This window comes from Mobula hypostoma, chromosome 6 (assembly GCF_963921235.1).
Source record: "Mobula hypostoma chromosome 6, sMobHyp1.1, whole genome shotgun sequence".
NCBI lineage: Eukaryota > Metazoa > Chordata > Chondrichthyes > Myliobatiformes > Myliobatidae > Mobula > Mobula hypostoma.
In genome coordinates, this window is record NC_086102.1 from 161331506 (window position 1) to 161355876 (window position 24371).

Here is a 24371-nt window from a genome sequence, read left to right on the forward strand (position 1 = left end):
TGGGGAATGCATATTCGCAGACCCTTCCCGCGCGCGGGATTTTCCCTCTGCTGGTGAAGATGGCCTGGCGCCCTTTTTGGGGCCGGCCTCTCTGCCAGCGCGCGCTGTTTTGTGAGCCGGTTCGAGTGCGCTGGAAAGTGGGTCACCACATAACCACCGCCCCCCCAGAACCGGCGATACATCCCCCAATGTCCACAGTCTGGATCGGCCTCTGTTTGGGAGGTCTGCCTCTGCGCCCCGGTGCCTGAGCCCGGACCGGTTGCGCCAAGTCCACATGGGCCGGTTTGAGTCGGTCCACCGTGAAAACCTCCTCTCTCCCCCCAATGTCCAGCACGAACATGGACCCGTTGTTCCTGATCACCTTAAATGGCCCCTCGTAGGGCCGCCGTAGCGGTGCCCGGTATCCGCCCGGTCGTACAAAAAGAAACTTACAGTTCTGCAGGTCTTTGGGTACGCAGGTCGGGCTCTGTCCGTGCTGTGAAGTGGGTACGGGGGCCAGGTTACCGAGCCTCTCAAGTAGTCTGTCCAGGACTGCTGCGGGTTCCTCCTCTTGCCCCCTTGGGGCCGGTATGAACTCTACTGGGACTACCAGGGGTGCTCCGTACACCAACTCGGCCGACAAGGTGTGCAGATCCTCCTTGGGCACCGTGCGGACTCTGAGCAGGACCCAGGGAAGTTCGTCCACCCAGTTAGGCCCTTCCAGGCGGGCCATGAGAGCCGACTTCAGGTGACGGTGGAAACGCTACACTAGTCCGTTTGACTGTGGGTGGGAGGCAGTTGTGTGGTGTAGCTGTGTTCCTAAAAGGCTGGCCATAGCTGACCACAGGCTGGAGGTGAACTGGGCACCCCTGTCGGAGGTAATGTGGGCTGGTACCCCGAAGCGTTCTACCCAGGTTGCGATCGGTGCTCGGGCGCAGGATTTGGAGGTGGTGTCGTTGAGCGGGACCGCCTCTGGCCATCTGGTGAACCGGTCTACGATAGTTAGGAGGTACCGCGCTCCTCGTGACACTGGCAGGGGCCCCACGATATCCACATGAATGTGTTCGAACCTCCAGCGGGTGGGTTCAAACTGCTGCGTCAGAGCCTTGGTGTGCCGCTGCACCTTGGCCGTTTGGCACTGCATGCACGTTTTGGCCCATTCACTGACCTGTTTATGACGTCCATGCCAAACAAACCTGTTGGAGACCAGCCGGACGGTTGTCCTGATGGAGGGGTGCGCTAAGTTGTGAATGGAGTTGAAAACTCGCCGGCGCCAGGCTGCCGGGACGATGGGGTGGAGTTGGCCGGTAGCTACGTCACACAGTAGAGTCCTCTCACCTGGGCCTACGGGGAGGTCTTGGAGCTGCAAACCGGAGATCTCAGTTCTGTAACTAGGGATCTCATCGTCTGCCTGCTGTGCTTCTGCCAGCGCTGTATAGTCCACCCCCGGGACAGGGCCTGTATGGTAGATCTGGATAGTGCGTCCGCCACGACATTGTCCTTTCCCGAGACATGCCGGATGTCCGTCATGTATTTGGAGATGTAGGACAGATGTCGCTGCTGGCGGGACGACCAGGGATCATACACCTTAGTGAATGCAAAGGTAAGCGGTTTGTGGTCTGTGAACGCGGTGAAGGGCCTACCTTCTAAGAAGTACCTGAAATGCTGGATTACCAGTTATAGTGCCAATAGCTCCCGGTCGAAAGCACTGTATTTGAGTTTGGGTGGTCGTAGGTGTTTGCTGAAGAATGCCAGGGGTTGCCAGCGATCCTCGATGAGTTGTTCCAGCACTCTACTGACTGCTGTGTTGGATGCGTCCACCGTGAGGGCAGTAGGAACATCCATTCTGGGGTGCACTAGCATCGCGGCGTTTGCCAAGGCTTCTTTGGTTTTAACGAAAGCGGCTGCGGCCTCTTCGTCCCAGGTAATGTCCTGCCCTTACCCGACATTAGAGTGAACAAAGGGGCACATGATTCGGGCTGCTGAGGGGAGGAAACGGTGGTAGAAATTCACCATACCCACAAATTCCTGAAGGCCTTTGATTGTGTTGGGTCGGGGGAAGTGGCGGACCGTGCCTACCTTGGCGGGCAGAAGGGTTACCCTGTCTTCAGTAATCCTGTGGCCCAGGAAGTCGATGGTGTCGAGTCCAAACTGGCATTTGGCCGGGTTGATTGCAAGACTAAATTCGCTCAGTCGGACGTAGAGTTGACGGAGGTGGGACAGATGTTCCTGATGACTATTGCTGGCTATGAGGATGTCGTCCAAATAGATGAATGCAAAGTCCAGGTCGCGTCCCACCGCGTCCATTAGCCGCTGGAATGTCTGTGTGGCATTCGGAGCGATTCGAAAAGGCCGAACGGGGTGGTGAGTGCTGTTTTGGGGATGTCGTCTGGATGTACCGGGATTTGATGGTATCCCCGGACGAGGTCTACCTTGGAAAAGATCCTTGCGCCGTGTAGGTTTGCTGCAAAGTCTTGAATGTGTGGCACAGGGTAGCTGTCTGGCGTTGTAGCCTCGTTCAGTCTGCGGTAGTCGCCGCATGGTCTCCAGCCCCCCGTTGCCTTGGGCACCATGTGCAGGTCCATGGGCTGTCGGACCGTCGTATGATCCCCAATTCCTCCATCTTCTTGAACTCCTCCTTCGCCAGTCGGAGCTTGTCCAGGGGAAGCCTTCGAGCACGGGCGTGGAGGGGTGGTCCCTGGGTCGGGATGTGGTGCTGTACTCCATGTCTGGGCATGGCTGCCGTGAACTGCGGTGTCAGTACTGATGGGAAATCCGCCAGGACCCTGGTGAATTCGTCGTCGGACAGCGTGATGGAGTCCAGGTGTGGGGCTGGCAACTTGGCTTCACCCAGGGAGAATGTTTGAAAAGTCTTGGCGTGGACTAGTCGCTTCCCTTGCATTTGACCAGCAGGCTGTGAGCTCGCAGAAAATCCGCCCCAAGGAGTGGTTGGGCCACGGCGGCCAGTGTGAAGTCCCACATGAACCGGCTGGAGCTGAACTGTAGCCGCACTGTGCGGGTGCCGTAGGTCTGTATTGTGCTGCCATTTGCGGCCCTCAGAGTGGGTCTCGGTTCTCTGTTGCAGGTTTCATAACTCATTGGAGGTAAAACGCTGATCTCCGCTCCCGTGTCGACCAAAAAGCGGCGTCCCGACTGCTTGTGCCAGACATACAGGAGGCTGTCCTAATGGCCAGTCGCCGTAGCCATCAGCGGCCTGGCGTTTCCTGGGAATTTGCAGGGTGGTCTACAGCGGCGGTGGTAGAAGCACCATTGTTCATTGGGCTCCTCACTCCCGTCGCCGGGTTTTGTAGGCTCTGCTGCGGGGCCTGGTCTTGTCTGCCGTTGGACATGTGGCTTGGTGATCTGTGCGACGGACGCCCCTCTCTCCTTCTTGGCATTCCACAGCACATCTGCCTGGGCCACCACCTTCCGTTGTCGCTGAAATCTGCGTCGGACAGCAGCAGGCATATGTCCTCCGGCAGTTGCTCTAGGAACGCCTGCTCAAACAAGAGGCAGGGTTTGTGTCCTTCAGCCAGGGCCAGCATTTCGTTCATTAATGCCGACGGCGGCTTGTCTCCCAGACCATCCAGTTGCAGGTAAGCAGGCAGCTCGCTCGCACTGTGAGAGTCCAAAAGTCCTTATGAGCAGGGCTTTGAATGCTGTGTATTCGCCATCCTCCGAGGGCGACTGTATAACCTCCTTAATTTGTGCAGCTGTCTCCTGGTCGAGGGAGCTCACCACATAGTAGTAACGAGTGAAATCCAAGGTTATCTGTCGAATGTGGAATTGGGCTTCTGCTTGTTTGAACCATAGGCGAGGTCACAGCATCCAGAAGCTTGGCAGTTTTAACGAAACTGCGTGAACAGATGTGGCCTCGGTCACCTCTGGTCCAAATATCGTTTGGGCCGTCGGGGTCACCAAATGTAGTGGTGTGCTACACACAGCGCTAGAATAACGACACGTAGTTGGTGAGTTGTAGTTGCAAAAAAAGGAGGTTTATTCAATCTCGTGGCCTCCTTTAAAGCCTTCCCGTTCCCGCCCTTCGCTGGCGGGACTGCTGTGGGGAATGCATATTCGCAGACCCTTCCCATGCGTGGGTTTTTCCCCCTGCTGGTGAAGATGGCCTGGCGCCCTTTTTGGGGCTGGCCTCTCTGCTGGCGCGCGCTGTTTTGTGAGCCGGTTTGAGTGCGCTGGGAAGTGGGTCACCACAAGATCATTCATCTCCTCAGGTTTAGTTTCTCCATTAAGTGAGATAATGGTTACTTGGAGACTTAACTCCAATCGCTTTCTAAATGTTCGGTTAGCAGATTAATAGGTGCCAGTGGTTGCTTTATGAGATCTGTATTATACTACAATACCGGTGGAAAAATAAGACAAAACTAAACACAAAGTATTTCTAAACAAAGGTCAGGGGACTCTATTATTTGCTATAATGGGAAGATATTGTCCTACTTCTAGATTTCTGTAGTATTTTGAGTCAATAGCTAATAAATGCACAACATAAAATGCATATGAATTGTAAGTTATTTTACTTGATGGAAGGAAGCATTTTTAGCAGTAACATATGCATCCTTGAATGGTGTAGAAAGAATGGTATTTGCAATGTGGATCTTTATCTCTGTTGCACAGCAAATGAAACACAGAATTACTAAAATTTATCTTCAAATTATACTGTATTTTGAGTATGCCTTACTGCAGATACAAATTTAAATTTCAAAACTCTTCTTTTAATAGCTAAAGAACATTTACTGAGACCCCAGTTTTTGGAAAAATTGAAAAATGTCAGTGTTAAAGAAGGTGACCCGATTGCAATGGGAGTAAAAGCTGTTGGAAACCCAAATCCTGATATTGTATGGCTGAAAAACAGTGATATTATTGCTCCACACAAGTATCCTCATATTAAGTAAGTATTTTGCAATTCTGATAATATTAATGTTAATGTGCATTTTACACGTTTTATTTGTCATATTATAATTTCTGCTTGCTTGTATTTTAGGGTTGAAGGTACGAAAGGAGAAGGTAAACTTAAAATTGATTCTGCAGCTAGTTATGATGCTGCATGGTATACTGCAACTGCTATAAACAAAGCTGGCCGTGACACCACAAGGTGTAAAGTCAATGTTGAGCTTGAATATGCTGAACCTGAACCAGAGAGAAAATTAATAATTCCGAAAGGAACATATAAGGCTAAGGAGATATCAGCTCCTGAATTAGAACCTCTCCATCTGCGTTATGGTCAGGAACAGTGGGAGGAAGGTGATCTGTACGATAAAGAAAAACAGCAGAAACCTCATTTCAAAAAGAAGACCAGCTCTGTGAGGCTCAAGTGTTTTGGACCAGCACATTTTGAATGCAGACTAACACCAATTGGTGATCCAACAATGGTCGTTGAGTGGTTGCATGATAGTAAGCCCCTTGCTGCAGCCAATAGACTTCGCATGATTAATGAATTTGGATACTGTAGTCTTGACTTTGAAGTAGCATATCCTCGGGATAGTGGTATTATCACCTGTCGAGCTACAAACAAGTATGGTACTGATCAGACATCAGCTACTCTCATTGTGAAAGATGAAAAAAGCCTGGTTGAAGAATCACAGTTACCTGAAGGGAGAAGGGGAATGCAGCGAATTGAAGAACTTGAAAGGATAGCCCACGAAGGGGCAATTACAGGTCTTGTAGAAGACCTTATAAAAGAAAAAACAAAGCCTGAAATTGTCTTGTTTCCAGAACCAGCAAGAGCATTGGAAGGTGAAACGGCTCGTTTCCGGTGCCGTGTGGTCGGTTATCCTCAACCAAAGGTGAACTGGTATCTTAATGGACAACTTATTCGCAAGAGCAAACGGTTTAGACTACGCTACGATGGTATCTATTATCTGGAAATTGTTGATTGTAAATCCTATGATTCAGGTATTGTCAAGGTTACAGCAGAAAATCCTGAGGGAGTAGTGGAACACACAGTGAAACTAGAAATCAATGAAAGAGAAGATTTCAGGTCTATCTTGCGGCGAGCTCCTGAACAGAAAGTTGAAACTGGTGTTTTGGAACCAGCTAAGCCATTCTTTGAAGTTGTAAAAGTAGAAAGACCAACAGATGCTGCAGCTAAAGAAGTGGTGAAGCTCAAGAAGACTGAAAGAATTATTCATGAAAAATCAACGGAGGAAACTGAAGAATTGCGAAGTAAGTTTAAACGTAGAAAGGAAGAAGGTTATTATGAAGCCATTACAGCAGTTGAACTCAAAACCCGCAGACGGGATGAAGCTTATGAAGATATGCTGAGGAAAAGAAAGGAAGAACTTCTCCATTGGACCAAACAAGTACCTGAGGAGGAGAAGAAATTGCCTCCTCCTGAAGGCACTGTCACCATTCCAACTTTTAAGCCTGATAAGATTCAATTATCGCCAAGTATGGAAGCTCCCAAAATTTTAGAGCGCATTCAGAGTCAGACTGTAGCCATTGGAGATGAAAGTCATTTCCATGTTAGAGTAGTAGGCAGACCAGACCCTGAATGTCAGTGGTTTAAGAACGGTGTGAAGCTTGAAAAAACTGAAAGGATCTACTGGTACTGGCCTGAAGACAATGTATGTGAACTTGTGATCAGAGATGTTGTACCTGAAGATTCTGCCAGTATAATGGTAAAAGCAATCAACGTTGTTGGAGAAACCTCAAGCCATGCCTTTCTGCTTGTACAAGGTACTTAACTTTGTGGACTAAACAGTAGATTTTTGTTTATTAATCACTTGGTATTTACAGTTTTTATTTTGATTTTCAGCTAAACAAGTAATCACGTTTACTGAGGAGCTACATGATGTCAATGCAAAAGAGAAAGATACCATGGCAACTTTTGAGTGTGAATTATCAGAACCATTTATTAAAGTACAGTGGTTTAAGAATGATGTGCCAATTTCCTCTGGTGATAAATACCGAATGCATTCTGACCGGAAAGTTCACTTATTATCTGTATTGACCATTAATATGAATGATGCTGCAGAATATAGTTGTGCTGTTGCTGAAGACCCTTTTATAAAATCAACAGCTAATCTTATTGTTGAAGGTGAGAAAGGGCTTAAGTTGCATACCAATATTCTAATTCCTTTTTCAAAACAGTCTACAAAGAGTGAGAGGAAGGAGAGCAGGTAGCCTGAACAATTTAGAAAGGGAATTCTAATGCTTGTGGTGTAGATAGTTAATGAGTTAGCAGTGATGTGGGTGGGGCTGGAGTTCTTAAAGGATTACACAAGTTTTGATTTGTCAAATGTCCTAATACTTCCTAATGTAGCCTAGTATTTAGCCCTATCCTAATGCTTCTGGGAAGTTACATGGAATATCTTACCAAGTTTAAGTTGCTAAATAAGTACCATACCCATTGCCATATTACTGACGTACAACATGTTCATGGATCACAGCTTATTTCAGACAGTTCCATTTAAAAGAATGGTGTGTTGAGAATTTATAATGTAATTTTGTACCTTATCACTTACTGATGTCTTATAAGCATTGTTTCCCATTGAGAAAATTGGATAATATTAGTTGGTATTATTAAAAAGTGCAATGAAGGAGTGACTTAAAAGTTATGCATTTTATTATTTGTACATAGGAACTGTCCTTGAATTCATTGAAGAGCTTGCAGATCTAGAAGTGCCAGAGTCATTCTCGGGTGAATTAGAATGTGCTGTTTCATGTGAAGATGCTGAAGGAAAATGGTATAAGGGAGACAAAGAGATTCATTCCAGTAGCAAGTACTCCATCACAGCTCGCCGTGGTCGTCATACTCTGACAGTTAAGGATGTTGCCAAGGAAGACCAGGGTTGCTATAGTTTTGTAGTACTTGATAAAAAGACAAGTTGCAATCTGAAAATGAAACGTAAGTTAATTTCACATTGAAAATTACATTGGTGCACACTTTTTGTATTTTCTAATATGTGGTTTAAAGAAAAGAATCTATTGTTTGTATGTTCATCAGGTTTAGTAATATTGCCCAGAATAATTTATTGATAAAAACAATCTTTGTTATTTGTAGCACGTGCAGTGGCTATCATTCAAGAACTTGGAGATCAGTCTGTTTGTGAAGGCGATATCGCCCAACTTGAAGTAAAGTTCTCTCAAGAAAACGTTGAAGGTGTCTGGCAGAAAGATGGCCAAGAAATCCAAGCTAATGAACGCATTCACATTGTTATAGATAAAACATCACACATGTTACTGATTGAGGATTCAACGAAAGAAGATGCTGGCAGATATTCATTTATTGCCACTGATTTGGACCTTGTAACATCTGGACATTTAACTGTACAATGTAAGTATTCATTTATTTGTTTTTTATATTATCTGTATAGTTTTTCATGAAGTAATATGGAACCTTCATAGCATCCAAGAATTTTCAAAAAAAATTTATTTTCCAGGTATTGATATAGTGATCCCTCTTAGAGATCAAACAACTCTTGAGGGAACAAAAGTGGTTTTAGAGTGCAAAGTTTCAGTTGCACATATTACTTCTGTGAAATGGTACTTCAATGATCAACCAATTCAGTTTGGTGACCGGATACAAACTGTCGCAAAAGGGGCTAAACAGCGCTTGGTGATTAACAGATCATATGCTTCAGATGAAGGATGCTACAAACTTGTCATTGGCAAAACTGAAACAAGCTGTAACCTTACCATTGAAAGTACGTGCTGAATTATTATGAAGTTGTTTAAGAACTTACATTTTTGTTTGCCGAGTAACTTGTTTTCCTAAAGCCTGGATTTGTATCTTTTTATATAGGAATTCAAATTATTAGAGGACTTAACAACATGACATGCTCAGAGACCCAGGATGTTACATTTGAAGCAGAGTTGTCTCATACTGGAATTGATGTAGCTTGGATATTTAGGAACCAGGAGCTCCAAACAGGCCCTAAATGCAAGTTGGAAGCAAAAGGCAAAGTTTACAGATTAACTGTAATGAATGTAATGAAAGATGAAGAAGGAGAATATACATTTATGGCTGGTGAAAAAACATCAAAAGCAAATCTTACAGTTTCAGGTATGAAGGTGTTATTGATACCATGTTGATTTAACCATGAGGAAAACAATAGTTTTGTTTGTATATTAAAAGTTCATACCACTTCTTCAGAGAAATAAATTGAAAGCATTTGAAATATTGCAGATTTCCAGATTACTCTATCTGATGGGGTTATTTGATGAAAATAGTCTGCATGCATTTTGCAGTACACATGTTTATGGCATTCCCCAATTTGATTAGTTGAAAGCTAAAATGGATAATCACAGCTCTGGTAGACTTTGCTTAATTCTGATAAATACAATTAAGATAATAAACTAAATTACTCATGTTTAAAAAGTTTTATAATCAAAATATCTAGCATAAAATATTAAGTGTTACATGTCACGGAAGTGTACTTTAAAACAATTTATTTGCTTTCTTTCATACATTTATTAACACTTGTTTTGATATCTTGCACTCCCAGCAGAAGCCTGGTACAGAGTTACTTTCTCTCTAAAATGAGAGCACAGCTATCTTTTCTTCTCGCAATCACTGATCACCTCAGTTGCTTACACTTTCAAATTTCTGCTTAAATATTTTCTTTTATAAGAAGGAAGCTTTTTATATTCTATTTGCTATCCTTATGGATCATTAGTTTGACCTGTTTCTCAAAATTGATAATAAAAACACACTGCCAGCTTTATGGAAGACTTGACATATGGAAATTTGACTTTATATAAAGTTCTCTCATAATTTTAAAGCATTTTTCAAGACAGGAAGGTTATAGAAATGTTAAGATCTCCAGGAATTATGGAATATGGGTAGCAGCTAGTTTATTAAAAAGACAACCAGTCATTAAAAATTGTCCATAAGTAATCGTCCTAGAGTAATCAAACAGATAAATATTCCTGGAAGCACAGTTGCTAGTTTGCAGTGGAAGGCCAATTAAGGAATATGATTTAGAAACAGAAAAGGCAAATCTCTTCTATTGACACTTGTAGAATGCTTTATCAAGCAAAGTAACATTCATTGATACTTTAAGGCCATTGAAGTAGGATGTCTTGATCCTGTGCCTTTGTAACTACACAGGGGAAGACAATAAAACAAATGTTCATATTAATCAAACCTTGTTTGAAGTTTTCCGCTTCAAACGTTTGGAAAACTTTATTTACAGACTATTTTCAAGAATGGATCCCTTACATAACTGAAGGGCTTGCCTGTAGTTGGCCCCTATCATGGCATCCTGCAGTCATGTCTTTTGTCACTTTTCCATCTGAGAGGGTTGCAAATCACTCCCACAATGAAGAAATTCAAGTGCTAGTGGAACTTAGTAAAATCCACAGATTAGCCCTCTCAATGTTTCCATTTCAGGGTTCTGTTTCCTTTCTCCTGAAATCTGTTCCCATCCTATATTCCTTTCACCACCACTAAATTTTTTCCTCAAACTCTAAGATACATTTTGAGCAAACCTGAAATACCTTTTGTATTTCTGATTTATGTATGATTAAGTTAGATGTTTTTTATTCTTCTAAGTCCCTGTTTTGTTACTTCTTGGAATAGAAATAACAGGTCATAGATACTGAATAATTCTCCATTTTCTACATTTCTTCCTTCCTTTTTAGACAATCTAACTTAAACTTTTATTCAATATATAAAAATGTTGTATGGCACAATGCAATCCATATTCCCAAAAAAAAGCAAATTTGTCAACAATGAAATCACTTTCTTAAGTCATATATACTTTATTTCACAATATATCTTAAAGCAAAATACACTTCAAAGGAAATTGTTAATTAACAACATATTTTTGGGAATCTAATTTTCAAGGCAATCTAACTTTTTCAAATTTGTTAAGATAAAATTCATTTCAACAGTGTAACTGTTAATGAATTGGAATTTTTAGTATTGACGAAGACAAGTATGCTTTCACATTCAGGTTAAAAGACAACAGAAAGAAAGTGAAAATATTTTTAGGCAACACACATCAAAGTTGCTGGTGAACGCAGCAGGCCAGGCAGCATCTCCAGGAAGAGGTACAGTCGACGTTACCTCTTCCTAGACATGCTGCCTGGTCCGCTGCGTTCACCAGCAACTTTGGTGTGTGTTGCTTGAATTTCCAGCATCTGCAGAATTCCTGTTGTTTGTGTGAAAATATTTTTAGTTTACAAAGTACTCCATTCTGCTTCTTTTTCTGGAAGTCTCTTAATAATTACATGCTTACCCATGGATTGTTCAACTGTTATGAATGTAGATCTAGACATGGAATTAAATGTAGTTATTGAGGGATAGAAAGCTATAAGGATTTTAAAATCAACGTTGATGACTGTGAAGCTAATTCAGCAAGCGAAACCAAAAGTAATGAGGAAAAATGCACTTATTATATGACAAGATATGAGAAATATTCAGTGAACTGTAAATTTCTGGGTGATAGAGAATGAGAACACAAGGCAGAAAGAAAAGTGTTGAAAAGGCATAAAAGCCACAGATTTCAGCATAAGTGCTGGGATTTAGATAGAGGCACATTCAATGCCAGTGGTCTTGGTTTTAACTGCAATATAAAATGAAACATCAAGATGGCAAATATTGTGCTTCAGTATTAACTGGGTAATGAATTGGAATCAGTGACAGAACTGTTGAGCTGGATTTACTTTCTCAGTATTAAGTTACAAAGAGTTGAAACTCATCAAAGAATTGACATTAGTAAGCACTCTGACAGGAGAGAATCAGAAGAGATGAGGAGAAATATTGGAGAAGTTGAGATAAACTGGTTTCCTTGATGACCAGCTTGGAGAAGAAAAGAAAAAGTAATGATATTAGTTCACTGGACGTTTTGAGAAGCCACTGCAATGGAAGATACTGAACCAAGCAAGGGGAGTTAATTTAGTCGTTTATTTTCTAAGAGCATTTGAGAAAAAGTAGTATCATTGTTTTTATTAAAACCAGCGGAGTAATGACAAAATATCATTTTCAGTGAGGTTGCAGTAAGACATCAGAACAGAATTAGGCCATTCATCCCATTGAATCTGCTCCACCATTCCATCATGGCTGATTTATTATCCTTCTCAACCCCATTTTCCTGCCTTCACCCCATAACCTTTCAGGTTAGTCAAGAACCTATCAACCTCTGCTTTAAATATACCCAGTAACTTGACCTCCACAGCCGTCTGTGGTAATGAATTTCACAGATTCACTACCTGCTGGCTAAAGAAATTCCTTCTAACCTTAGTTCTAAATGGACAACTCTCTATTCTGAGGCTGTGCTCCTGGCCGTAGACTTCCCCACGATAGAAAACATCCTCTCCACATCCACTCTATCTAAGCCTTTCCATATTCTATAGTTTTCAATGAAATCTCCCCTCATTCTTCTAAATTCTAGTGACTACAGGCTGAAACCAATCAAATGCTCCTCATATGTTAACCCTTTCATTCTCAGAATCATTCTTGTGAACTTTCTCTGACTCTCTCCAATGCCAGCACATCCTTTATTAGGTAAGGGGTCCAAAACTGCTCATAATACTCCCAAGTGCGGTCTGGTGAATGCCTCATAAAGCTGCAGCCATACATCCCTGATTTTATATTCTAGTCCTCTTGAAATGAATGCTAACATTTTATTTGCCTTCTTACCACCATTTCAACCTACAAGTTAACCTTTAAGGAATCTTGCATGAGAACTCCCAAGTCCCTTTGCACTCTGACTTTTGAATTTTCTCCCATCTAGAAAATAGTCTATGCCTTTATTCCTTCTACCAAAATGCATGACCACACACTTCCATACACTGCATTCCATCTGCCACTTCTTTGCCCATTCTCCCAATCTGTCTAAGTCCTTCTGCAGACTAGCTGCTACCTCAACACTACCTGCCCCTTGTATCAGCCACATACTTGGTCACAAATTCATCAATGTGATCATCCAAATCAATGACATAACATGAAAAGAGCAGTCCCAATACCGACCCCTGGGGAGCACCACTAGTCACCAGCAGCCAACCAGAATAGCCCTTTTATTCCCACTCTTTGTCTCCTGCCAGACAGTCAATCTTTTATCCATCCTAGTATCTTTCCAATAATACCACGGACTCTTATTTTGTTAAGCAGCCTCATGTGCAGCACCTTGTCAAAGGCCTTCTAAAAATCCAAGTAAACAACTTCCACTGACTCTCCTTTGTCTTTCCTGCCTGTTATTTCCTCAAAGAATTCCAAAAAATTTGTCAGGCAAGATTTTCCCTTAAGGAAACCAAGCTGACTTTGGCCTATTTTATCATGTGCCTTCAAGTACCCAAAACATCATCCTTAATAATGGACTCTAACATCTTCCTAACTACTGAAGTCAGGCTAATTGGCCCATAATTTCCTTTCTTCTGCTACCCCCTCTTAAAGAGTGGAGTGAAATCATTTCTATCTGAATTTCTTTTTGTTAACTGTCATTGCAACAAGTATAATTGTGTATGAATAATGGTTAAATTTTGGGAAATTTTGTTTGGCTTTCTTTGTTTAATTTTTTCCATAATTTTGAACATCTATAGGTGGTGCCATCAGCAGACCACTTAAGGACCTCACAGTTGCTGAATCGCAGCAAGCTATTTTTGAGTGTGCAGTTGCTAATGAACTCTCTGAAGGCACATGGTTAAAAGATGGAAAACCAATACACTTCAGTGATATCATCCGAAGTGAAGTAGATGGAGTCACTCGACGTCTCATTTTTGAAGTCACTAAATCAGAAGATGCAGCTGAATACTCATATCAAGTTGCAAGTTCTAAGACCGCTGCAAAACTTAAAGTCGAAGGTCAGGATTCTACCCCAATCATTCACATTTTAATTATATCTAATAATCATAAAAAGTAATGTAATTTGCATATAACATAATGGTTAATAGAAAATAAAGTTTGCCATTAGGAGAACTCACTAATTGAAAATTAGTGGTGAATTAGAGTTAAAAATTTAATTATCTAATTTATATCACAAAATACATCAGCTAATGTAAAATTTAACTATGAAGTGTGTAGTTTTGGAGTACTGCAGATGTTAAATTGCTACAAATGGTAATTAATGCAGGTGCATACATTTGAGACCTTAGCAATACTGGAGAATGTATCACTGAGGTTGTTGGCCCTCATAACTAATGCTCACAAGAAGAATGCAGCATATCTAACTCATGATCTCAGTCAGCACACAACAGTCATTTGGCTGTGTCTGCCATTTTAGAGAATGTGCTGGGTAATTAAATGTTGTACATTTGAGCAAGCATTCTGTAACATGAAATTGATCATGTTTAAAATAATTATCACTTTTAAATTAGTTACTATTTGATTTACCCTTGTTTTTTGTTGCCTTCAGAATTCTTTAAAGTTCTAAAAACTCTCTTTCTTAACAAGATATTATGTGGTAGGTGGTAGGTGTTACAAGCCTTTGTGTCAGTCAGATGTTCTGTAGAAATCACTTGCTCCCAGATGTAGATTGTTAGGCAGGATGTCCCTTTGAGATGATTGAGTATATAAAGAAGATCCATAAAGCAGGATGGGTTGCTAGGAGAAAGCAAAGAAGTACATTTAAAGGAAGTCTTTATTCCTCATTAATGTTAATTTTGGAGTATTGCCCTCTGAATATCTTTCATTTGAGTTCTTCCGGATTTCTTGTTTTGTGACTGTACACAGACGAATCTCAAGGTTGTATAATTGATATATACCTTGATAATAAATGTACTTTGAATATTCTGGGCTAATACTGGGCTGTTTGGTGCATCTAAGCTTTAGTGAAGATGCCCTCTCCAAAATCAGTTTTCCCCCCTCCCCATAACTACAGTTACAATGGCTCCCAAGATGACTTTGGCCATGAAATGTTAAAGCCATTATCAGATTGCTGGTGGAACTCAGTGGGTCAAGCAGCATCTGTGAAGACAAGGGATAGCTGAAGTTTTGGGTTGAGACAATGTATCAATCTTGATGGAGGATCTGGATTTGAAACATTTACTATCCCTTTTCCTCCACAGATGCTGGTAAACCTTCTGAGTTCCTCCAGCAATGACATCATCTCCAAATATTTATGTCTCCATGAAATTTAAGATATAGGTTTCTTGCATGCTGAAATTAGAGATGCTTGTGTAATGGAAGCCATTGATGTTCATTCAGTTTGCTGTGTCAGAGAGCATCTAACATCCAAATAAAAAATTATGTTGTGATCTGAAAGAGTAATCAGTCAAATTGGGCAATCAGTTACCCAATAGCTAAAAACCAAATTAAACTGCAGTAAGAAAAAACACAGAAAATATTCAGTTAACATTAGTGGAAGGAGAAATAGAGTTAATTTAGAACATAAGAAATAGCAGCAGGAGTAGGCCATCTGGCCCATCGAGCCTGCCTTGCCATTCAATATGATCATGGCTGATCGGTCCGTAAACTCAGCTCCATCTACCTGCCTTTTCTCCATAACCCTTAATTCCCTTACTATGTAAAAACCTATCTAACTGTTTCTTAAATATATTTAGTGAAGAAGCCTCATCTGCTTCCCTGGGCAGAGAATTCCTCAGATTCACCAGTCTCTGGGAAAAACAGTTTCTCCTCATCTCCGACCTAAATCTTCTCCCCTGAATCTTGAGGCAATGTCCCCTAGATTTAGTCTCACCTACCAATGGAAACAACTTTCCTACTTCTATCTTATCTATCCCTTTCAAAAGTTTGTATGTTTCTATAAGATCCCCTCTCATTCTTCTGAACTCCAGAGAGTATAGTCCCAGGCGACTCAATCTCTCCTCATAGGTTAACCCTTTCATCCCTGGAATCAACCTGATGAACCTCCTCTGCACTGCCTCCAAAGCCAGTGTATCCTTCCTCAAGTATGGAGACCAGAACTGGAGACAGTACTCCAAGTGCGGCCTCACCAGTACCCTGTACAGTTGCTCTTGAATTCCCTGCTCTTGAATTCAATCCCTCTAGCAGTGAAGGCCAGCATTCCGTTTGCCTCTTAATAACTGTTGTACCTGCAAGCCAACTTTTTGCGATTCATGAACAAGCGCTCCCAGGTTCCTCTGCACAACATCATGCTGCAATCTTTCCCCATTTAAATAATAATCTGATAATCTATCAGGTGGCAGGCCTTTCATCAGAACAGGGAAAAATAGAAAATTAATTTTAAGTTGCAGGGAGGGATGCTTAGGATATATAGAATATCTATGATAAGGTGATGCAAAAGTTACCACAAGAATAAATTGTAGAAGCATCCTGTTCAAATGTATTAATGGGGAAGATGGAGGATGATATTATTAACAAAGAATCATGATGTTTTGCAAACAGCATGGCTGTGATCCAGCAGGACAGGCTGTGCTAATGGATAATGTATTATGGATAATACTAAATGTGTGTTATTGATAAATCTAACATCAATGATCAGAGATGACTTCTAGCAGAAATAGTTCTGAAACAGATAAAGAACATGAGCTACCTGAAGGTGGAGAATTTGATACCAAGTCTTGCAGGTTGCAATGTGCCCTATCAGAAGGTGAGGTGCTCTTCCTCAAGCTTGCATTTTGCCTTGTTATAACAGTACAGGAGGCCACTGACTGTTTTTAGTTGCCAGATTGCTTTTAGTTGCCAAATTAATGTAGCAGGCAACAGGATGCTCATGGTTGCCTCTGTAGATTGAATGAAAAGGCTCTGCAAAGCTGTCAGCCAATCTGCATTTGGCTCTTCCAATGCAGAGTTGACCACATTACCAACACAGAATGCAGTACATTCGTACATTAGTATGGAAGAAATGTAAGTGAATTGCTGCCCTGGATGGTGGGGAGGGTACAAGTGAAATAACAGATTTTGCATCTCCTATATGGTTACAAAGAAAAGTAAGAGAGTGCCTCGTGGGGATGGATGAGCAGAAAAGTAAGATGCCTAACAAATGAGAGGAAGATGTACAGTGTCACAAGCAGAAGAAAATCTGCAGATGCTGGAAATCCAAAACACTGGAGAAATTCAGCAGGCCAGGCAGCGTCTTTGGAAAAGTTCAAACTGTCATTGTTTCAGGCCCTTCACTGATGCAGGGTCTTGACCCGAAACGTCGACTGTTTACTGCTTTCCATAGATCTTGCTTGGACTCCTGAGTTCCTCCAGCATTTTGTGTATATTGCTGAAGATATGCAGTATATGGTTCTGGAATCACGTTGGAACAGTCAAAAATGATAAAGAATGATTGATAGAATGTGGAGGCTGGAGAGGTGGAAGGTAAGGATTAGAGGACCTTTGTTTTGCTCTGTTCAGGAGGTTAGGTATAAGGAAAGGTGTGAACTACAGTTGAGGTGTGGTTAAGCGTTCTCTTCTCAATGGCTGAGGGCTGAGGGGAAGCGATGCTTCAAGTAGAAGGTAGACAATTCAGAAGCACCAGTGTGGAACACCAGTTGTTTTACTTCTTCACTTCCCATCACCCAGGAACCCAAACAGTCTTACCAAGTGAAGTACCAATTCACTTCCTCTTCTTCCAGTCTAATTTACTATATTCAGTTTCCATTATGTAATCTCGTTTACATTGGAGAATCAAAGTGCAGATTGGTTGACTGCTTTGTGGACCATCTGTGTTCACCCTCTAGGAGCAACCCCGAGCTTCCAGTTGCCTGCTACTTTAATTCTTCATGCCATTCCATGCTCACTTTTTTATTTATTTATTGATTAATTGATTGAGATAGAACATAGAATAGTACAGCACAGTACAGGCCCTTTGGCCCACAATGTTGTGCTGACCCTTAAACCCTGCCTCCCATATAACCCCCCACCTTTAATTCCTCCATATACCTGTCTAGTAGTCTCTTAAATTTCACTAGTGTATCTGCATCTGACTCAGGCAGTGCATTCCACACACCAACCACTCTCTGAGTAAAAAACCTTCCACTAATATCCTCCTTGAACTTCCCACCCCTTTCCTTAAAGCCATGTCCTCTTGTATTGAGCAGTGGTGCCCTGGGGAAGAGGCGCTGGCTGTCCACTCTATCTATTCCTCTTATTATCTTGTATACCTCTATCATGTATCTTCTCATCCTCCTTCTCTCCAAAGAGTTAAGCCTTAGCTCCCTTAATCTCTGATCATAATCCATACTCTCTAAACCGGGCAGCATCCTGGTAAATCTCCTCTGTACCCTTTTCAATGCTTCCACATCCTTCCTATAGTGAGGCAACCAGAACTGGACACAGTACTCCAAGTGTGGCTTAACCAGAGTTTTACATCGCGACTCTTAAACTCTATCCCTCGACTTATGAAAGCTAACACCCCATAAGCTTTCTTAACTATGCTATCTACCTGTGAGGCAACTTTCAGGGAGCTGTGGACAGGTACCCCCAGATCTCTCTGCTCCTCCACACTATCAAGTATCCTGCCATTTACTTAGTACTCTGCCTTGGAATTTGTCCTTCCAAAGTGTACCACCTCACACTTCTCCGGGTTGAACTCCATCTGCCACTTCTCAGCCCATTTCTGCATCCTATCAATGACTCTCCGCAATCTTCGACAATCCTCTACACCATCTACAACACCACCAACCTTTGTGTCATCTGCAAACTTGCCAATCCACCCTTCTACCCCCACATCCAGGTCGTTAATAAAAATCATGAAAAGTAGAGGTCTCAGAACCGATCCTTGTAGGACACCACTAGTCACAACCCTCCAATCTGAATGTACTCCCTCCACCACGACCTTCTGCTTTCTGCAGGCAAGCCAATTCTGAATCCACCTGGCCAAACTCCCCTGGATCTCATGCTTTCTGACTTCCTGAATAAGCCTACCACCTGGAACCTTGTCAAATGACTTACTAAAATCCATGTAGATCACATCCACTGCACTACCCTCATCTATAATGCCTGGCCACCTCCTCAAAGAACTCTATCAGGCTTGTTAGACACGATCTGCCCTTCACAAAGCCATGCTGACTGTCTCTGATCAGACCATGATTCTCTAAATACCCATAGATCCTATCTCTTAGAACCTTTTCCAACAGCTTTCCCACCACAGACGTAAAGCTCACTGGTCTATAATTACCCGGACTATCCCTACTACCTTTTGTGAACAAGGGGACAACATTCGCCTCCCTCCAATCCTCTGGTACCACTCCCATGGACAGCGAGGACATAAAGATCCCAGCCAGAGGCTCAGCAATCTCTTCCCTATACAGCATGGAATAGGCTGAGCCACACCACCCAGCAATCACCGATTTAACCTTAGACTAATCACGGGATGATTTACAGTGAGCAATTACCCTACCAACCACTATGAATTTTGGACTGTGGGAAGAAACTGGAGCACTCGGAGAAAACACACAAATTCCAAGGGGATCAACTCCTTACAGAGGACCCTGGAATCAAATTCTGAACTCTGATGCCCTGAGCTGTAATAGCATCGAGCTAACCATCACACTTCTGTGGCACCCATATCTTTGTTCTGTCTCCTGTCTCTTACACTGTCATACTTAGGCCCAACATAAGCTTGAGCTTAATCTTCACTTTGGGCACGTAGCAGCCTTTCATGCGCTATATAGAATTCTCCATCTTCAGGTAACACTTCCTCCATGTATATCAGAACTGTTCATTTCTCTTGTAAGTCATCCATTTATGTCTTTGGCTCAGTTTCTCTCTTTCAATTAGCATACTCTGTCCTGCTGGGCATGTCTCACAGTCTTGAGATCTGCAACACATTAAGTATTATCCAACAACAGTCCCCATTAGCCAATTTGACCAGAATACTTCCTCAGGCTATCCCCTCACCCTATCACAGATATTTCATTTGTCCTCTTTATCTCTCTCCACTTTCTCTACAATTTAAAACTAACTTACACTCTTCTGCACAATTCCCTGGAAACATAATGGACCTGAAATGATAACTGATGATAACTATATTTTTCTTTCGCAAATGCTTTCTAACCTCAGGGTGTTTTTAACATCTTTTGTTTCATTTAAATAGTAGCAATTGATCTTACTGAGATGGTAAAGGGTTAATTTGTTCTGCTGACATGTAAAAATTAGACTTCAAGCTAAGCTCTGCTGGCTTGTGAACCTGCAGAACAGGATGTGGTAATTCTGTCCAAAAAAATGTGGAACTACAGTTGAAAAATGAGGCACTATCTCATCCTACACATTGTCAGAGGTTGATGACCTTTGGCCTATTAAGGCAACCAAGGGGTCTTTGTCTTAAAATACCACTGTTGCTGGGCATGTGACTTTGGGTGTAGCTAAAAATTTCCTGCTACGTGACAAAAAGGATATGAAAAGACTCTGTATCTGTGTGCAGGGAGAGAGACCACTGGTACGGGCCCTTGTGTGTGCCTAAGTGCTCTCTCTCCAGTAGCGAGCTACTAATAAAAAAAGCCGTTGCTTTATCTTCCGTAGTGTTGTGTGTTCTTGCATTGGATAATGGGTAATAATTAGAAGTAAGGTTTAACATTACAAAAGAATTTATTAACACTTCCTTCTCCTTTACAGTTACTCGTGGTCAATTAAGGGTTACTAAAGTTTTATTGTAAATAAGTATTTTCAAAATTTTCTTTATAAAGCCGTGAAGATAAAGAAGACCTTGAAAAATCTGACTGTCACAGAAACCCGTGAAGCAGTCTTTGCTTTGGAACTTACACATGCTAATGTTACTGGAGCCCAATGGATTAAAAATGGGGAAGAAATCAAACCAAGTGACAAGTATGAGATTACTGTAGATGGGACTCTGCATACACTTAAAATCAAGAAGTGCATTGTTTCAGATGAATCTGTGTACAACTTCAAACTTGGCAGAGTGTCAGCAAATGCCAGACTTCATGTAGAAGGTGAATAATGAAATGTTATTTTCTTTCATGGCTTACTCATTCTTTTGAATCAAGCAATTATTAAATGTTATAATTACAACAATATGCCTAAAGATGTTAGTGAATTCTCATATCATGTACCGTAAATATGTTTTGGGAGTCTTGCACAATAATATAGATTTGCCAGGCATACTAAAGTCTTGGCTTGTTAATTAAAATGTACATACACAACCTATTGACGTAGCTTTGAGTATCAGCTCAACCATTTTTATATCATGGTACTTTCTCTTAACTTGGGGTAACTCTCGCAGTGATTTCATCAGTCGCGTTTCTCTATTTACCTCCTGTGCATATTTTCTCACATGTTCATTGAAACGCCACGAATGACCCTTTCACCCAGGTACACTAGAGGCAATTTACAGTAGCCAACTAACCTAACAACTGGCATGACTTTAGGATGTGAGAGGAAATGGCATTATCTAGGAAAAGTCCAAGTGATCTGCAAACTTCATATAGGCATTACCAGAGGTCAGGATCAAACCTAGTTCTTTGAGGCTGTGTGGAGGTGCATCATCTAGTGTGCTGAGGTGCTTCTCTAATGTGAATATTTAATTAAAATTGAAGATAATAGAATTATTTCTATTTACATTGCATATCTTAAGTTATTAAAATATACGTGATTTTTGTTCATGTCAGTGTTTTGGTTGAATCTAAAACATTTATCTGAATGGGTAGACATTAAATAACACTCTGGTTTTGTTTTATTAGTTGTCAAGATCATTAAGAAACCTAAAGATATTACCGCCATGGAAAATTCTACTGCTACTTTTGAATTGAGTGTGTCACATGACAATATGCCAGTAAAATGGATGTTCAACAACGTCGAACTCAAGCCAAGTAACAAATGTAAAGTAGTTTCAGAGAGAAAAGTTCACAAACTAATATTGGAGAATATCACCCCAGCGCAAGTTGGCGAGTACTCAGCCATTATTGGGCAACTGGAATGTAAAGCCAAACTTTATGTTGAATGTAAGTGTGCAAATATATTTTGTTAGATCACCAAAGAACAAATTGAATACAACATTTTAAAATCCATAATTTCAAAAGATTCACTTATTTTTGTATGCTAATTTTCTTTTAAATTTATTTCAAGCTGTACATATCACCAAGACTATGAAGAGCATTGAGATCCCAGAGACAAAAACTGCAACTTTTCAATGTGAGGTGTCTCATTTCAATGTCCCAGCTACATGGTTGAAAAATGGTGTAGAAATAGAAATGAGTGACAAGTTCAAAATAGTCGTGCAAGGCAAACTCCATCAGCTAATTATAATGAACACAAGCCATGAGGACTCTGCAGAGTATACCTTTATCTGTGGAAATGACAAAGTATCTGCTACTCTGACAGTCAAACGTAAGATTTCCTCATTGAAGTCTGTGTATCCATTGTTCAGAGTTAATCTTGAATTATTGCATTTGTAAACTTTTAGATGTGTTCTAACTATTAAAATTGGTAATGATAATTAAAATGTCAAGTGAAATGCTATCTAACTCATGGTTTTCTTTTTTTAGCTATTTTAATTACATCTATGTTGAAAGATATGAATGCACAAGAGAAAGATACAATTACTTTTGAAGTAACGGTGAATTTTGAAGGTATTACTTATAAGTGGCTCAAGAATGGTAAAGAGATCAAATCAGCTGAGAGAACACAACTAAAGACCAAACAATCAACACACACACTTTCAATTCGAAATGTTCATTTTGGTGATGCAGCTGAATACAGTTTTGTTGCTGGATCAGCATCATCTGCAGCGAATTTATATGTGACTGGTAATAACTGATATCATTTGTTTATGATTCTGTTTTGATACTATATAAATTTGAAGCTGTTTAACCAACACCATACTGTATTAATTAGCATGTTTTCTCTGTAGCTCGGCAAATTGAATTTAGAAAACATATCAAAGACATCAAAATCACTGAAAAGAAGAAAGCAGTCTTTGAGTGTGAAGTTTCAGAACCCAACGTTACCGTACAATGGCTGAAGAATGGAGAGGAAATACAGCCATCTGACAGGTTAGTAAATAAATTATGGAAAAGTTTGTTTTGTTTTTTCAAAATTCAGCTATTCCAAGGTCCCCTGATGACCTCCTATTACTTCCCTCTGTAAACCTCAAATCCATAACTTTTGTAAAACTTTGTTGTTCATCCTTCCTCACAATATTGCTGCTACAATGGCTCACCAACACTCTGTTCTCCCGGCTGCCAACCACCATCCTCAATTTAAATGACAATTACTCATGTAAATCCATTTCCTGGTCAGTAGCATTGATGTAATTTTCACATGTAGGAAGGAGACTGAAACAGAGGGAGAGAAAGAGAGAGACAGAGTGGAGGGGGGTAGGAAGAGAGAGAGAGAGACTGAGACAGACACAGAGAGGGAAGAAGACCTGCTTGCCACTGTTTGCACTTGTACAGTTTGCACATTCTCTTGCATGTACAATAATCTGTACAGATCTGTACAAGCAAACTGGGTTACACCTGAATATGTAGGCAACCAATATCCTCATCAGGTGGCTTGCTAAATAATGGCGAGTCTGATGGTCTAAAGTGTGTTTATTTCAACACCAGGAATATTCTCGGTAAGGAGTCTGGATTAGTACATGGAATTACAATGTTGTTGTCATTATTGAGATTAGGTGTCTAAAGTACAGGACTGGCTGCTCAGTGTTCCTGGGTTTCATTGTTTGATTCGTGATAGAAAAGGGGGATAAAAGAGGTGGGGGGTTTGCACTACTGGTAAGGGAGAATGTCACAACCTACTCGGAGGACCTACTGGAGGGCTCATCCATGAAGGCAATTTGGCTGGAGTTCAGAAATAGGATAGGTATAATTATGCTGATGGAATTGTATTATAGGCCTCCTAACAGAAGTGGAGGAATAGATGTGTAGACAGATTATGGAAAGGTGGAGAAACAACAGGGTTGTCATACTGGGAGACTTTAACTTACCCTGTATTAATTGGAACTTCCTTAGTACAAAAAATTTAGATGGGATGGATTTCTTCAGTGCATCCAAGAGAAGTACTTGAAACAGGAACATACTGGACCTAGTGTTGCACAGTGAGCCAGGCCTGGTGACAGATCAGATAGTGGGTGGACATTTTGTGAAGAGTGACCACAACTCATTATTTAAGATAGTTATGAGTAAAGATAAAATTGGATATTACTGGAAGGTACTAAATTGGAGAGGGCACATTTTGAGAGGACAGGGCACAAACTAAGAGGCATTGATATGGAGCAACTGCTAATAGATAAGTCCATGTCTGAGTTGCCTAAGGACCAGCTGATTAGAGATCAGGATTGCATGATCTGGTAAGGAGGAAGAACAAGGATGGTAAGGAAAAGGAAGCTTGGATGGCCCAAGAAATCCTAAATTTACTTTGAAAGGAAAAGGAAAATCAGGCTGTACAGGAATGTGCTCAAGCAGATGACTAAGAAGACCAAAAGAGGCCATGTAATGTCCTTGGCAAGTAGGGTCAAGGATAATCCCAAGGCATCTTGTATTTAGATTAAGTAAAAGGGGAAATCTAAGAAGGGGCTAGGTCTACTGAAGGATAAAAGAAGGAATTGTGCTTTGAGTCTGAGCAGGTG

The 24371-nt window shown here is 41.4% G+C and overlaps 1 protein-coding gene across 1 annotated transcript in view; it reads left to right on the plus strand.

Moving 5' to 3' along the window:
- ttn.1 (titin, tandem duplicate 1) overlaps positions 1 to 24371 on the plus strand; it is a 377466-nt gene that overhangs the window by 28471 nt on the left and 324624 nt on the right. Inside the window, exons 22-34 of the mRNA XM_063052084.1 lie at positions 4714 to 4882; positions 4976 to 6669; positions 6749 to 7030; positions 7574 to 7840; positions 7997 to 8269; positions 8376 to 8639; positions 8738 to 8998; positions 13480 to 13740; positions 20473 to 20736; positions 21484 to 21744; positions 21869 to 22129; positions 22288 to 22548; positions 22653 to 22794. Coding sequence (XP_062908154.1) covers positions 4714 to 4882; positions 4976 to 6669; positions 6749 to 7030; positions 7574 to 7840; positions 7997 to 8269; positions 8376 to 8639; positions 8738 to 8998; positions 13480 to 13740; positions 20473 to 20736; positions 21484 to 21744; positions 21869 to 22129; positions 22288 to 22548; positions 22653 to 22794 — 4660 coding nt within the window. The remainder of the gene's footprint in view (positions 1 to 4713; positions 4883 to 4975; positions 6670 to 6748; positions 7031 to 7573; positions 7841 to 7996; positions 8270 to 8375; positions 8640 to 8737; positions 8999 to 13479; positions 13741 to 20472; positions 20737 to 21483; positions 21745 to 21868; positions 22130 to 22287; positions 22549 to 22652; positions 22795 to 24371) is intronic.